This window comes from Rhincodon typus, chromosome 19 (assembly GCF_021869965.1).
Source record: "Rhincodon typus isolate 14 chromosome 19, sRhiTyp1.1, whole genome shotgun sequence".
Classification (NCBI taxonomy): Eukaryota; Metazoa; Chordata; class Chondrichthyes; order Orectolobiformes; family Rhincodontidae; genus Rhincodon; species Rhincodon typus.
The window spans coordinates 1,143,364-1,158,327 of NC_063350.1; the positions used below are offsets into that span (position 1 = coordinate 1,143,364).

Genomic DNA, 14,964 nt, shown 5'->3' on the forward strand with positions numbered 1-14,964 from the left:
CTACCTCGGAGTAAAAGAACCTACCTCGGAGTAAAAGAACCTACCTCTGACTTCTCCCCTATATCTACCTTCACTCACTTTAAAACTATGCCCCCTCGTAATAGCTACCTCCACCCGAGGAAAAAATCTCTGGCTGTCTACGCTGTCTATACCTCTGATCATTTTGTACACCTCTATCAAGTCACCTCTCATCCTTCGTCATTCTAAAAAGAAAAGCCCTAGCTCTCTCAACCTGTCCTCGTAAGACCTTCCCTCCATTCCAGGCAACATCCTGGTAAATCTCCTCTGCACCTTTTCCAATGCTTCCACATCTTTCCTGTAATGAGGCGACCAGAACTGGACACAATACTCCAGATGAGGCCAAACCAGACTTTTGTATAGCTGGAGCATAACTTCATGGCTCTTGAACTCAATCTCTCTATTAATGAAAGCTAATACACCATACGCCTTCTTAACAACTCTATCTACCTGGGTGGCAGCTTTCAGGGAACTGTGGACATGAACCCCCAGATCCCTCTGCTCCTCCACACTGCCAAGAATCTTTCCGTTAACCCTGTATTCTGCTTTCAAGTTTGTCCTTCCAAAATGAATCACCTCACACTTTTCAGGGTTAAACTCCATCTGCCACTTCTCAGCCCAGCTCTGCATCCTATCAATGTCCCTTTGTAACCTAGAACAGCTCTCCGCACTGTCACAATGTGACCCACCTTCATATCGTCCGCAAACTTACTAATCCACCCTTCCACTCCTTCATCCAAATCATTTACAAAAATCACCAATAGAAGAGGACCCAGAACAGATCCTTGTGGTACACCACTTGTAACTGAGCACCATCTTGAATATTTTCTGTCCACTACCACCCTTTGTCTTCTAAGGGTCAGCCAATTCTTAATCCAATCTGCCACATTTCCCCCTATCTCAAGCCTCCTTACCTTCTGCATGAGCCTACCATGGGGAACCTTGTCAAACGCCTTACTTAAAACCACGTATACCACATCCACTGCTCTACCTTCATCCATGTGTTTGGTCACATCTTCAAAGAATTCAATAAGGTTTGTGAGGCATGATCTACCCCTCACAAATCCATGCTGACCATCACGAATCAAACTGTGCCTTTCCAAGTGATCATAAATCCTATCTCTTAGAGCCCTTTCCAATAATTTGCCCACCACTGACACAAGACTAACTGGCCTGTAATTTCCGGGGTTATCCCTATTCCCTTTTTTGAACAAGGGAATGACATTTGCCTCTCTCCAATCTTCCGGCACTATACCCGTGGACAGTGAGGACAAAAAGATCATCGCCAAAGGCCCTGTGATCTCTTCCCTCACTTCCCATAGAATCCTTGGATAAATCCCATCAGGCCCGGTGGACTTATCTATCTTCAATTTCCTCAAAATTCCTAGTACATCTTCCTTACTAACATCGACCTCCTCTCGCCTACCAGCCTGTTTCATACTGTCCTTCTCTACAACTAGATTCCTCTCAGTTGTGAATACTGAAGAAAAGTATTCATTAAGGACCTCTCCTATCTCTTTAGGCTCCGTGCACAAATTCCTTTACAATCCTTGATCGGCCCTACCCGTAATCTGGTCATTCTCTTATTCCTCATGTACGTGTAAAAAGCCTTGGAGTTTTCCTTGATCCTATCTGCCAAGGTTTTCTCATACCCCTTATAGCTCTGCTAAGCCCTTTCTTCAGCTCCTTCCTGGCTAACTTGTATCCCTCTAGAGCCTTTTCCGATCCTTGTTTCCTAAACCTTACATAAGCATCCTTCTTCCTCTTAACCAGTCGTTCGACCTCTCTCGAGAACCAAGGCTCCCTCACTCGACTGCATCTTCCCTGCCTGCTAGGGACAAACATATCGAGCACACACAGTACGCATTCCTTAAACAATCTCCACATGTCTACAGTGCTCTTCCCTGACAGCATCTGTTCCCATTTTATGTTACCCAGTTCTAGCCTAACAGAATTGTAATTACCCTTCCCCCAATTACAAACCTTACCCTGCTGTATGTACCTATCCTTTACCATGACTATTGTAAAAGTAACAAGAGTTATGATCGTTACTGCCAAAATGCTCTCCCACCATCAGGTCTAACACTTGCCCCGGTTCATTGCTAAGCACCAAATCCAAAGTGGACTCTCCTCATGTTGGTCTATCTACACACTGTGTCAGGAATCCTTCCTGAATGCACTGGACAAAATCCGCTCCATCTCAACTATTACAACTGAAATGTTTCCAATCAATATTTGGAAAGTTGAAGTCATCCATGACTACAACTCTGTGACTTCTGCACTTTTCCAGCACCTGCCTCCCAATCCGCTTCTCCGCAACTATTAGGGGTCTGTAAAAAACCCCCAACAAAGTGACTGCTCCTTTCTTGTTCCTCAACCCAAACTGACTCTGTAAACATATCGTTCTCGAACTGCCTTTCAGTAGCTGCTATACTAGCCCTGACTAGCAATGCCATTCCGCCGCCTCTTTTACCACCCTCCCTATTTCTTTTAAAGCATCTAAATCCCGGAACTTCCAACAACCATTCCTGTCCCTGAGTTACCCAAGTTTCTGTAATGGCCACTAATGACTAGAGATACTGAGGCTCTGGTCAAGAAAAAAGAAGTATATGTCAGGTATAGACAGCTGGGATCGAGTGAATCACTGTAGGAGTATGGGGGTGTAGGAGTACACTTTAGAGGGAAATCAGGAGGGAAAAAAAGGGACATGAGATAGCTTTGGAAGTTAAGGTTAAGGAGATTCCAAAGATGTTCCACAAGTAAACTAAGGGCAAAAGAGTAATTAGGGAGAGAATAGGCCCCTTAAAGATCAACGAGGCTGTCGATGTGCGGAACCACAGGAGATGGGTGAGATACTAAATGAATATTTCACCTCAGTATTTACTGTGGAGTCTTAAAGAGAGTCCCCCTTACAGAAGGGGTGGTGCTGGAGGTCTTAAAATGCACAAGGGTAGATAAATCCCCGAGACCTGATCAGGCGTGTCCCAGGACATTGTGGGAAGCTAGAGAAGAAACTGCAGGGTCCCTAGCAGAGATATTTGTCTCATCAACAGCAATGGGTGAGGTGCTGGAAGACTGGATAGTGGCTAATGTGCCATTATTTAAGAAAATCTACAAGGAAATACCAGGGAACTACAGACCGATGAGCCTGATGTCAATGGTGGTTAAGCTGTTGGAGGGGATTCTGAGAGATAGGATCTACATGCATTTGGAAAGGCAAGGACTGATTAGGGATAGTCAGTTTGGCTTTGTGCATGGGAAATCGTGTCTCACAAACTGAGTTTTTTGAAGAGATGACCAAGAAGATAGATGAAGGTAGAGTGGTACACCTTGCCTACATGGACTCTAGCAAGGCCTTCAAAAAGGTTCTGCATGGTATACCGGTTAGTAAGGTTAGATCACATGGGATCCAGGGAGAGCAAGCCGACTGGACAGAAAATTAGCTCGATGGTAGGAGACGGAGGGCGGTGGTGAAGGGTGGTTGTTCAGACTGGAGGCCTGCAACCAGTGGTGTGCTGCAAAGCATTACTGCTGGATCCACTGTTTTTTGTCATTTATATAAATGATTTCGATGAGAATATAGGAGGCATGGTTAGTAAGTTTTCAGATGACACCAAAATTGGTGTTGCGGACAGCGAAGGTTATCTCAGAGAACAATGGGACCTTGATCAGATGGGCCATTGGGCCAACGAGTGGCAGATGGAGTTTAATTTAGATAACTGAGGTGTTACATTTTAGTCAGGCAAATCAGGGCAGGAATTATATACTTAATGGCAGGGCCTTGGGGAGTGTTCGGAACAGAGAGACCTGGGGGGCAGGCGCACAGTCCTTGAAAGTGAAGTCGCAGGTAGACAGAGTGCTGAAGAAGGCATTTGGCAGGCTTACCTTCATGGTCAGTGCATTAAGTATAGGAGTTGGGAGGTCACGTTGTGGCTGTACAGGACATTGGTTAGGCCACTTTTAGAATACTGCATTCAACTCTGGTCTCCCTGCTATAGGAGAGATATTGTTAAACTTGATAGGGTTCAGAAAAGACTTACATGGATGTTGCTGGGTTTGGAGGGTTTGAACTGTAGGGAGAGGCTGAATAGGCTGGGGCTATTTTCCCTAGAGCATAAGAGGCTGAGGGGTGACCTTACAGAGATTTATAAAATCATGAGGGGCATGGATAGGGTGAATAACCAAGGATAGGAGAGTCTAAAACTAGAGGGCACAGGTTTCAGGTGAGAGGGCAAAGATATAAAAGGGAACTGAGGGGCAACCTTTTCATACAGGGGGTGGTACATGTATGGAATAAGCTGCCAGAGGAAGTGGTGGAAGCTGGTACAAGTACAACATTTAAAAGGCATTTGGATGGGTACATGAATAGGAAGGGTGTAGAGGAAAAAGAGCCAAGCTCTGGCAAAAGGGACAGGATCAGTTTAGGATATCTGGTTGGCGCGGATGCATTGGACTGAAGGGTCTGTGTCCGTGCTGTACAACTCTTATGACATTTTGACTCTATGATATTTGGACAGGTGCATGAATAGGAAAGGTTTAGAGGGATATGGGATAAATGCAGCAAATGAGATTAATTCAGTTTGGGAAACCTGGCTGGAATCGGCAAGATGGACCGAAGGGTCTGTTTCCGCACTGTATGACTCTTGAATGTTGGTCAGCCGTGCAGTTTATCGCACCTTTGCCAGTTCCTTGAATTATTTCTTCACTCAGTCCCCGAACAATTGCTCCAAAATGTTTTACAGTTTGCTGTTCCAAATATTTATCAATTTTCCCATTAGACTGGAAGACAGCAAGCGCAACTCCTTTATTTAAAAAGGGATGCAAAGTAGGAAATTACAGGCCAGTTGGCTTAATATCTGTTATAGGGAAAGTGTTGAGTGAACATGGCTTTGTGAAAGGGCTGTCATGTTTAATCAATATATCAGAATTTCTTGAGGAACTGGTGGATGTACTACACTTAGTTTTCCAGAAGGAATTTGTTAAGGTGTCACATCAAAGGTTATTGTGGAAAATAACAGCTTATGGTGTAGACAGTAGCATATTAGCAGCTTACAGGAAACAAAGAGTAGGCATAAATGGGTCTTTTTCAGGTTGGTAAGATGTATTATTGTGGTCTGCTACAGGGATCGGTCTGGAGGCACAAGTGTTTACAATCTAGATAAATGAGCCGAAGGGTTGGTTGCCAAATTTACTGGTGGCACAAAGACAGGTCGAACAGTAAGTTGTCAAGAGAACATAGAGACACTACAGAGTGATATAGACTGGTTAAGAGAATGGGCAAAGATCTGGCAAATGAAGTATAATATTGAAAAACGTGACATTGTCCATTTTGGCAGGAAGAACAAAAAGGTATATCACCTAAAAGGTGAGAGATTGCAGAGTTTTGAAATGTAAACAGATCTAGGTGTAGATACATGAATCACAAAATGTTAATATGCAGGTACATCAAATAAATAGGAGAGCTAACAGAATGTCACCATTTATTGCAACGGAAGTAGAAAACAAAAACAGGGAGGTTACGCTTCAGTTGTACAGGCCCTGGTAAGTTTGCATCTGGCGTATGGTGTACAGTATCGATCACCTTACTTATGGAAGGATGTAAATGCATTGGAGGCACTTCACAGAATGTTTACCAGACTGATACCTGGAACAAATGGGCTGTCTTATGAGGAAATTTTGGAGAAGCTAGACCAGTATCCACTGTAGCTGACAAGAGTAAGAGGTAATTGAAATATCTAAGATCCTGAGGGGTCTTGACAGGGTGGATGTGGAAAGGATGTTTCCTCTTATGGGAGAATCTAGAACCAAGGGGTCATTGTTTAAAAATCAGGGTTTGCCAATTTAAAACAGATGAGATGATTTTTTTCTCTTAGAGGACAGTGTGTGTTTGGAACACTCTTCCTGAAAAGGTGGCAGGAACAGAGTTCTTGAATATTTTTAAAGTAGAGGTAGATAGATTCTTGTTGTACAAGATGGGGAAAGGTCATGAGGAATGGCTGGGAGCACAGATTTGAGGCTGCAATCAGATCAGCCATTACCCTGCTGAATGGTGGAGCAGGCTCGGAGGGACAAATGGCTTACTGTTGGCCTTTGTTTGTATGGTCCTATGTACTTTTATTTGTTTCCCCCAGTTTCTGAACAGATGTCCTGCGCTCCAGCAACTGAACAGTATTACATCATCCTCACCCTTCCTTCTGTTCATTTGCTGTCATTCAAATTGATGCACTCTGGTTATCAGTGGAAACAGTTTTTGGTGATGTTTTCTATTAAAACCCCTCATCATTGGGAACATCTTCACCAGATTTGCTGGTGATCTTTATTCCAATGAAATGAAACCCATATCAGTGATTTCTCCTCATTCCCAGAACCATTCTGAATCCCTCACAATATCCCCAGACAGTAAAGTTTTGTACTAGGATAGTGCATTTAGGTAGCACCCCACTGAGAGACAGTGCATTCAGCCAGAGCGGAACAGCATTGAGGACAAACAAAAAAGTCACCACAACATAACAACTGGATCGATATCTCCCTGAATTACGGACATGCTACATAATCCAGCAAAACAGGGGAGGTGCTCCATCTCTTTCCCAATGGATAATCTCTACAATTCCACTGTAGACCATGGGCCAAGTTGGGAAACTCAGCCAAACTTAAGGAACTTAGGAAATTGGATCAGGATTGGGCTATTCTGTCCCCCCTAGCCTGCTCCAGTATTCAATTAGAGACTGCATCATCTACCCCAACAGTATTTTTCCATTATCCCTTCATGTCTTTAATATCTACAAATGTGGGTTATTAAGGAAAGACAGTACAGATTTATCAAGAGAAAATTGTGTTTAACTGAATTTGAATTTCTTAAAAATTTTTTGAAGAGGTAACAGAGAATGTTGCTGAGAGCAAGGCAGCTAATGTGGTGGACTTACCAAAGATCTCTGCTACAGTGCCTCCCAACAAACATTTTAGCAAAGCTATAGCTCACGGAATAAAAGGGGCAGCTGCAACATATTGTTGGGTGTGAAATCAGCTGAATGATAAGAAACAGGGAGTAAAGATAAATGGATGTTTTTCAGGTTTGAGGAAGTGGAGAACCCCAGGTGTCAGTAAGACTGTGTCCCCTTGTTCTAGAACACCCCCACCACCACCCCAAGCCAGCAGAAACATTCTTTCTGTTTCTATCCTGCTGAGCACTATAAGAATTGGGCTTGTTTAAATCAGATTACCTCTCATGGTTCTAAACTCCAGAACCAACAGGCCCAGACTCCTTCCCCATTTCTCCTGCAACAATCAGACCTTCAATGTCTTAGTGCCTCAGTTTGGATTTTCATGCAGAACTGACCCTCCAATGGAACAGAGACCTTGTCCATGCAACAATATAGCACAGGACAGACATCATGACTCAGTACACTATGACAGCAAGGCTGGCTTGCAGTCAGATTCCATTCTTACCTGGCTGGTGCCATCAGCTGTTGAGACAGATGGAGGTTGTATATGAAGTGTTTCCATTGATGGAGAGGCAGATTCGAAGTTAGGAATACTGGGATGTTTCCCTGTAGTTTGTGGGTAATGGTATACGCTGAGGGAATGGGAAGAGAAAATCTCGGTTAGTTTCCTTTTATAGCACTTGCTTGATTGTTGAAGATGGAGGTTTCTCAGAGTTCCTTTTTGGACTTATTTATGGACCTTATATTTACTGCCTCAGGTTCTGTCCTTGACTGAAAATAGAAACAATTTGATCATAAACACTCTATCGAAACAATTCACAATTTTAAACCAGATCTTCTTTTTAGAGAAAACAGCCCAGCCTGTCAATATTTCCTGCACGTTATCATTTTCATAATATACAGACCAGAGTTATTTTTATGAAAGATACTTTAGTTCAAGGACCAGTCCACTGTGCAGTGTGTCAGCAATTTACTAAGCTTCAGGTGGGACCTATAAGGTATCACCAGGAAAGGCCAAATCAGTGTTTTTAGTTGAAGTCAAGCTTAACTTTTAAAAAATCTAGAGGAATCCCTTTAAGTGAATTTGGCGAGAATGACTTTCCTTCTGAAAACAGTCTGGGTGCAAAATGAGGAAGAACATGTAGGAAGGGGTGAGACTACAGTCATTGCTGGCTAAAACAATAACACAGAGAAACCAATGAGTGCCTGGCAAACCAGCTAACCACCCACCTGCTTACAGTGCCCCTCCGAGAGTGAGAGCTGCTGGGTGATGAGGGCGGTGTGTGGTATGTGTAGTCATAATCATCTGCCACCTTCAAATCCAAGATCACCTGTTGATAAAAAAAAAGACAACCAGAGTCAGAAATGTGGCTGGTCAGAGGAGCAGTGGGAAACAATTAACCTGCCACTGTTTGTAATAATAGGAAGGGCAGTTGTTTCAACGGCGGGAGTCCGGGAGGAAGTGCGAGGGCACCCTGGGAAGGTAAGCTTTTCGATTATAAAAGTCTTACCTCACGCGACTCCATTTTTGCAGCAGCAGTGAGAGCGAGGACCAGGGGGCTGAGCAGGAGCGGACACGGGACGGCTGAGTAAGTGAGGTAATATATTTGGGTGGTTGCTTTACCTGAAACACTACCGAGGTAGTGTCTCCCACCCATCCTCCCCCTCTAACCAAAAAAAAGGTTCCGAGCACCGATTTGGTAAGGTTACTAGTTTTTCTTTTTTTTTCAATAGTCTGTTTGGGAATTCAGAACAGTGGGAATGGATGTTAGGGCAGTTTCATGCTCCTCCTGTAGAATGTGGGAGGTAAGGGTCACCACGAGTGTCCCCACTGACTTCATCTGCGGGAAGTGCACCCAACTCCAGGGGTAATTGAGAGGAGTCACAGGGAGGTAGTCACACCTCAGGTACAAGAAAAAGGTAGATGGGTTACAGTCAGGGGACGGAAAGGGAACAGGCAGACAGTGCAGGGATCCCCTGTGGCCGTTCCCCTCAAAAACAAGTATACCGCTTTGGATACTGTTGTGGGGGGACGATTTACCAGGGGTAAGCCATGGGGTACAGGTCTCTGGCACAGAGTCTGTCCCTGTTGCTCAGAAGGGAAGGGGGGAGAGGAAGAGAGCATTAGTCATTGGGGACTCCATAGTTAGGGGGACAGATAGGAGATTCTGTGGGAACGAGACAGACTCGCGGTTGGTGTGTTGCCTCCCAGGTGCCAGGGTCTGTGATGTCTCGGATCGTGTTTTCGAGATCCTTAAGGGGGAGGGGGAGCAGCCCCAAGTCGTGGTCCACATAGGCACCAACGACATAGGCAGGAAAAGGGATGGGGATGTAAGGCAAAAATTCAAGGAGCTAGGGCGGAAGCTTAGAGCTAGAACAAACAAGAGTTGTTATCTCTGATTTGTTACCCGTGCCACGTGCTAGCGAGGCGAGGAATAGGGAGAGAGAGCAGTTGAACACGTGGCTACAGGGATGGTGCAGGAGGGAGGGATTCAGGTACCTGGATAATTGGGGCTCATTCTGGGGTAGGTGGGACCTCGACAAACGGGATGGTCTACACCTGAACCAGAGGGGTACCAATATCCTGGGGGCGAAATTTGCTAATGCTGTTCGGGTGGGTTTAAACTAATTCAGCAGGGGGATGGGAACCTGAATTGTAGCTCCAGCGTACAGGAGGTTGAGAGTAGTCAGGTCATGAATAAGGTTTCATGGTCGCAGGAGTGTACCGGCAGGCAGGAAGGTGGTTTGAAGTGTGTCTACTTCAACGCCAGGAGCATCCGGAATAAGGTGGGTGAACTTGCAGCATGGGTTGGTACCTGGGACTTCGATGTTGTGGCCATTTCGGAGACATGGACAGAGCAGGGACAGGAGTGGTTGTTGCAGGTTCTGGGGTTTAGATGTTTCAGTAAGATCAGGGAAGGTGGTAAAAGAGGGGGAGGTGTGGCATTGTTAGTCAAGGACAGTATTACGGTGGCAGAAAGGATGTTTGATGAGGACTTGTCTACTGAGGTAGTATGGGCTGAGGTTAGAAACAGGAAAGGAGAGGTCACCCTGTTGGGAGTTTTCTATAGGCCTCCGAAAAGTTCCAGAGATGTAGCGGAAAGGATTGTAAAGATGATTCTGGATAGGAGTGAAAGTAACAAGGTAGTTGTTATGGGAGACTTTAACTTTCCAAATATTGACTGGAAACGCTATAGTTCGGGTACTTTAGATGGGTCAGTTCTTGTCCAATGTGTGCAGGAGGGTTTCCTGACACAGTATGTAGATAGGCCAACAAGAGGCGAGGCCACATTAGAATTGGTACTGGATAATGAACCAGGCCAAGTGTTAGATTTGGAGGTAGGTGAGCACTTTGGTGATAGTGACCACAATTCGGTTACGTTTACTTTAGCGATGGAAAGGCATAGGTATATACCGCAGGGCAAGAGTTATAGCTGGGGGAAAGGCAATTATGAGGCAATTAGGCAAGATTTAGGATGCATTGGATGGAGAAGGAAACTGCAGGGGCTGGGCACAATTGAAATGTGGAGCTTGTTCAAGGAACAGCTACTGCGTGTCCTTGAGAAGTATGTACCTGTCAGGCAGGGAGAAAGTGGTCGAGCGAGGGAACCGTGGTTTACTAAAGAAGTTGAATCTCTTGTCAAGGAGGAAGAAGGAGGCTTATGTAGAGATGAGGTGTGAAGGCTCAGTTAGGGCGCTTGAGAGTTACAAGTTAGCCAGGAAGGACCGAAAGAGAGAGCTAAGAAGAGCCAGGAGGGGACATGAGAAGTCTTTAGCAGGTAGGATCAAGGAAAACCCTAAAGCTTTCTATAGGTATGTCAGGAATAAAAGAATGACTACAGTAAGATTAGGCCCAGTCAAGGACAGTAGTGGGAAGATGTGCATGGAGTCCGAAGAGAAAGGAGAGGCGCTAAATGAATATTTTTCGTCAGTATTCACACAGGAAAAAGACAATGTTGTCGAGGAGAATACTGAGATACAGGCTATTAGACGAGACGGGATTGAGGTTCATAAGGAGGTGTTAGCAATTCTGGAAGGTGTGAAAATACATCAGTCCCGTGGGCCGGATGGGATTTATCCAAGGATTCTCTGGGAAGCTAGGGAGGAGATTGCAGAGCCTTTGGCTTTGATCTTTATGTCGTCATTGTCTTCAGGAATAGTGCCAGAAGACTGGAGGATAGCAAATGTTGTCCCCTTGTTCAAGAAGGGGAGTAGAGACAACCCTGGTAATTATAGACCAGTGAGCCTTACTTCGGTTGTGGGTAAAGTGTTGGAAAGGATTATAAGTGATAGGATTTATAATCATCTAGAAAGGAACAATTTGATTAGGGATAGTCAACACAGTTTTGTGAAAGGTAGGTCGTGCCTCACAAACCTTATTGAGTTCTTCGAGAAGGTGACCAAACAGGTGGATGAGGGTAAAGCGGTTGATGTGGTGTATATGGATTTCAGTAAAGCGTTTGATAAGCTTCCCCACGGTAGGCTATTGCAGAAAATACAGAGGCATGGGATTGAGGGTGACTTAGCGGTTTAGGTCAGAAATTGGCTAATGTTCATCCTAGAGTTCAGTTACTAGTGGTGTACCGCAAGGATCTGTTTTGGGGCCACTGCTGTTTGTCATTTTTATAAATGACCTGGATGAGGGCGTAGAAGGATGGGTTAGTAAATTTGCAGATGACACTAAAGTCGGTGAGTTGTGGATAGTGCGGAAGGATGTTGCAGGTTTTAGAGGGACATAGATAAGCTGCAGAGCTGGGCTGAGAGGTGGCAAATGGAGTTTAATGCGGAAAAGTGTGAGGTGATTCACTTTGGAAGGAGTAACAGGAATACAGAGTACTGGGCTAACGGTAAGATTCTTGGTAGTGTGGATGAGCAGAGAGATCTCGGTGTCCATGTGCATAGATCACTGAAAGTTGCCACCCAGGTTGATAGCGTTGTTAAGAAGGCGTATGGTGTGTTAGGTTTTATTGGTAGAGGGATTGAGTTTCGGAGCCATGAGGTCATGTTGCAGCTGTACAAAACTCTGGTGCGGCTGCACTTGGACTATTGCGTACAGTTCTGGTCGCCGCATTATAGGAAGGATGTGGAAGCATTGGAAAGGGTGCAGAGGAGACTTACTAGGATGTTGCCTGGTATGGAGGGAAGGTCTTATGAGGAAAGGCTGAGGGACCTGAGGCTGTTTTCGTTAGAGAAAAGAAAGTTAAGAGGTGACTTAATAGAGACATACAAGATGATCAGAGGATTAGATAGGGTGGACAGCGAGAGCTTTTTTCCTCGGATGGTGATGGCTAGCACGAGGGGACATAGCTTTAAATTGAGGGGTGATAGATATAGGACAGATGTCAGAGATAGGTTCTTTACTCAGAGAGTAGTAAGGGCATGGAATGCCCTGCCTGCAACAGTAGTAGATCGCCAACTTTAAGGACATTTAAAATGTCATTGGATAAACATATGGATGATAATGGAATAGTGTAGGTTAGATGGGCTTTAGATTGGTTTCACAGGTTGGCGCAACATCGAGGGCCGAAGGGCCTGTACTGCGCTGTAATGTTCTGTGTTCTATGTTCTAATAGATTAGCTGAACATTAGAACGCTCCAACACAAGTATTGCAACTTTGAATTCAAGTCTGATGAGTGATTTGCCCAATGTTTTTCAAACTAGCCCTTCCACTTTATAAGTGACCTGGATAAAAGCTGCTTTATACTCTGATCTAATGGTGTAGGTCTGGAGTCACACACAGGCCAAGTCTGAGTAAAGACAGGACAACACGATTCCTTCCCTCAAGGTCATTACTGAACCAGTTGGATTTTTAATCATAATCAAACAGCTCTGTGACCATATTCCCTGAATTATTCATCCAGCAACAGATTACAATTGCATGATTGTATCCACAAGCAAGTAAACAAATACAAATAACATCCTGGACTTTAAATTCTCTTCTCATTTTCAAATCTTTGTATGGTCTCGCCCACCCATATTTGTAACATCCTCCAGGCCACAGCCCTTTGAAATCTCAGAGATTTTCCAATTCCAGGTCCACTTAAGCAAACACCAAATTTAACGATTGGTGGTTGGGCCTTTAGTTGCTTCTTTCCCAACAGTGAAATTCCAACCCCGGCGCACCCGCCCCCACCCCCACCCCCACCCCCCATTCTCCTCCTCTCTTTTCACGTAACCTATTTTTCTAATTACCCTGTTCAGAGATGTCATTACACATCACTGAAGCAGGTGGGACTTGAACCCAGGCCTCCCGGGTCCAGGGGTAGAGACAGTACCTCGTTGGGCCTTCACTCTTGTGCTTTATGATGCTCCTTAAAACCTTTCCCACCCGGTCCTAATACTTCCTTATCTGATTTGGGAACAAATCTTGCTTGCTAATTAATCCAGTGAAACACACTGGGATGTGTCACCATGTTGAAGGAGTTATATAGCTGTGCTATAACCATGCTGAGAAGCCCATTGTTTTAATATGTAATTCAGAAATGCAGAAACTTGGCTGCCTCTTGCACCTATCGGCTACTCCTAGATAGAGTATCAATGCCATTCTCAAAAACAATGTAGCTTAGCCTGTGCACCGTTGGTGCAGGGACTTCAGGCTAGCCAACTGCTTTGTGCTGATATAACAAGGTGTACAGCTTGATGAACACAGCAGGCCAAGCAGCATCAGAGGAGCAGGAAAGCTGACGTTTCGGGTCTAGACCCTTCTTCAGAAAGGTCTGAAGAAATTTTCTGAAGAAGGATCTAGACCCGAAACGTCAGCTTTCCTGCTCCTCTGATGCTGCTTGGCCTGCTGTGTTCATCCAGCTCTACACCTTGTTATCTCAGATTCTCCAGCATCGGCAGTTCCCACTATCTCTGAATCTGCTTTGTGCTGATGTTGGTCTCAGTGTCGAGGTGGATGAGCCTGAATGCAGGCCCATGGCTAACAACTTAAAGTGGATTGTAACGTTGAACCTTTAACTTTATTTCTTTATTTTTCTGTCTTTATACTCTTATGTTTGGCTTGTTTCTGGTTGTTTAAGATGGCACTGGAGCGCAGTGACATTAAACCACACTTTTCACTGTATTTGTTACAAATGCATGTAACAAATCCACCTAACAATAAAATCATTCAATCATAAACCCTGCATGTCTCAGCAGAGAAACGTCACTCTTGGAACTGTGGGACTCTGAGTTTATTCAGCTATTGTAACAGAGCAAGTGATCGTCTGCAACCCAGCATGTGCTGAGTGACTGTACAAAGGGTCAAAAATGGAAATTGCTGGAAAAGCTCAGCAGGGCTGGCAGTATCTGTGGACAGAGGCAACGTTTCGGATCAAGTGACCCTTCCTCAGAACTGCTCAGTTACATCAACTCTGATTTCTTTCCACAGATGCTGCCAGACCTGCCAAGCTTTTCGAGCAATTCCTATTTTTGTCTCTGATTTATAGCATCTGCAGTTCTTTCAGTTTGTACACTGTATAAAGGGTGTAAAATTGAGCAGGGCTGTGCTGAGTCGCTGTATGAAGGGTGTTAGGCTGGGCAGTGTTTGTGGGGGGGGGGAGCGGGTAGGATTTTGAGTGTGATACCTCTTACGGTCAAAGAGTAAGGCCCAGTGTGGTCATTGGCCATCTGGACTGGTCCTGACCAATGTGGAGAGAGAGAAAATGATGCTGACAGGAGTTCGAGTTCCCCCCTTTTCAGAGGAGCCAAGAGGCACTCACCTGTTCACTGGCAGGAGGCAGTGTCTGGGGGTCAGCTGTCAGGTTTGTCAAGTCTTCTAGAATAGTCTGCAAGTGTGTAACCTCTCCCAACATTCCAATTTCCTCACCCTGTGTAGGGGAAGAGAAATGAATATTTTAAAAGAAAAACAGCGCACTGGATATTTCGTACAAACATAGAAAATGTTATGAAGTAGAGGTCAACCCCACTATGATAACTAAAACTGAAACACCCAGAGAGGCTCGCCTCACCCTATAATCTGTTAAAAGAAGTGTGAAAAGTGGTATAACAAGATGTAGAGCT

At 44.7% G+C, this 14,964-nt stretch overlaps 1 protein-coding gene across 1 annotated transcript in view; it reads right to left on the bottom strand.

Moving 5' to 3' along the window:
* The window catches only part of LOC109936719 (protein MTSS 2-like), a 35,248-nt gene that overhangs the window by 16,381 nt on the left and 3,903 nt on the right, over positions 1-14,964 (bottom strand). Inside the window, exons 2-4 of the mRNA XM_048608498.1 lie at positions 14,664-14,771; positions 8,190-8,290; positions 7,465-7,591 (exon numbers count right to left, since the gene is read on the bottom strand). Coding sequence (XP_048464455.1) covers positions 7,465-7,591; positions 8,190-8,290; positions 14,664-14,771 — 336 coding nt within the window. The remainder of the gene's footprint in view (positions 1-7,464; positions 7,592-8,189; positions 8,291-14,663; positions 14,772-14,964) is intronic.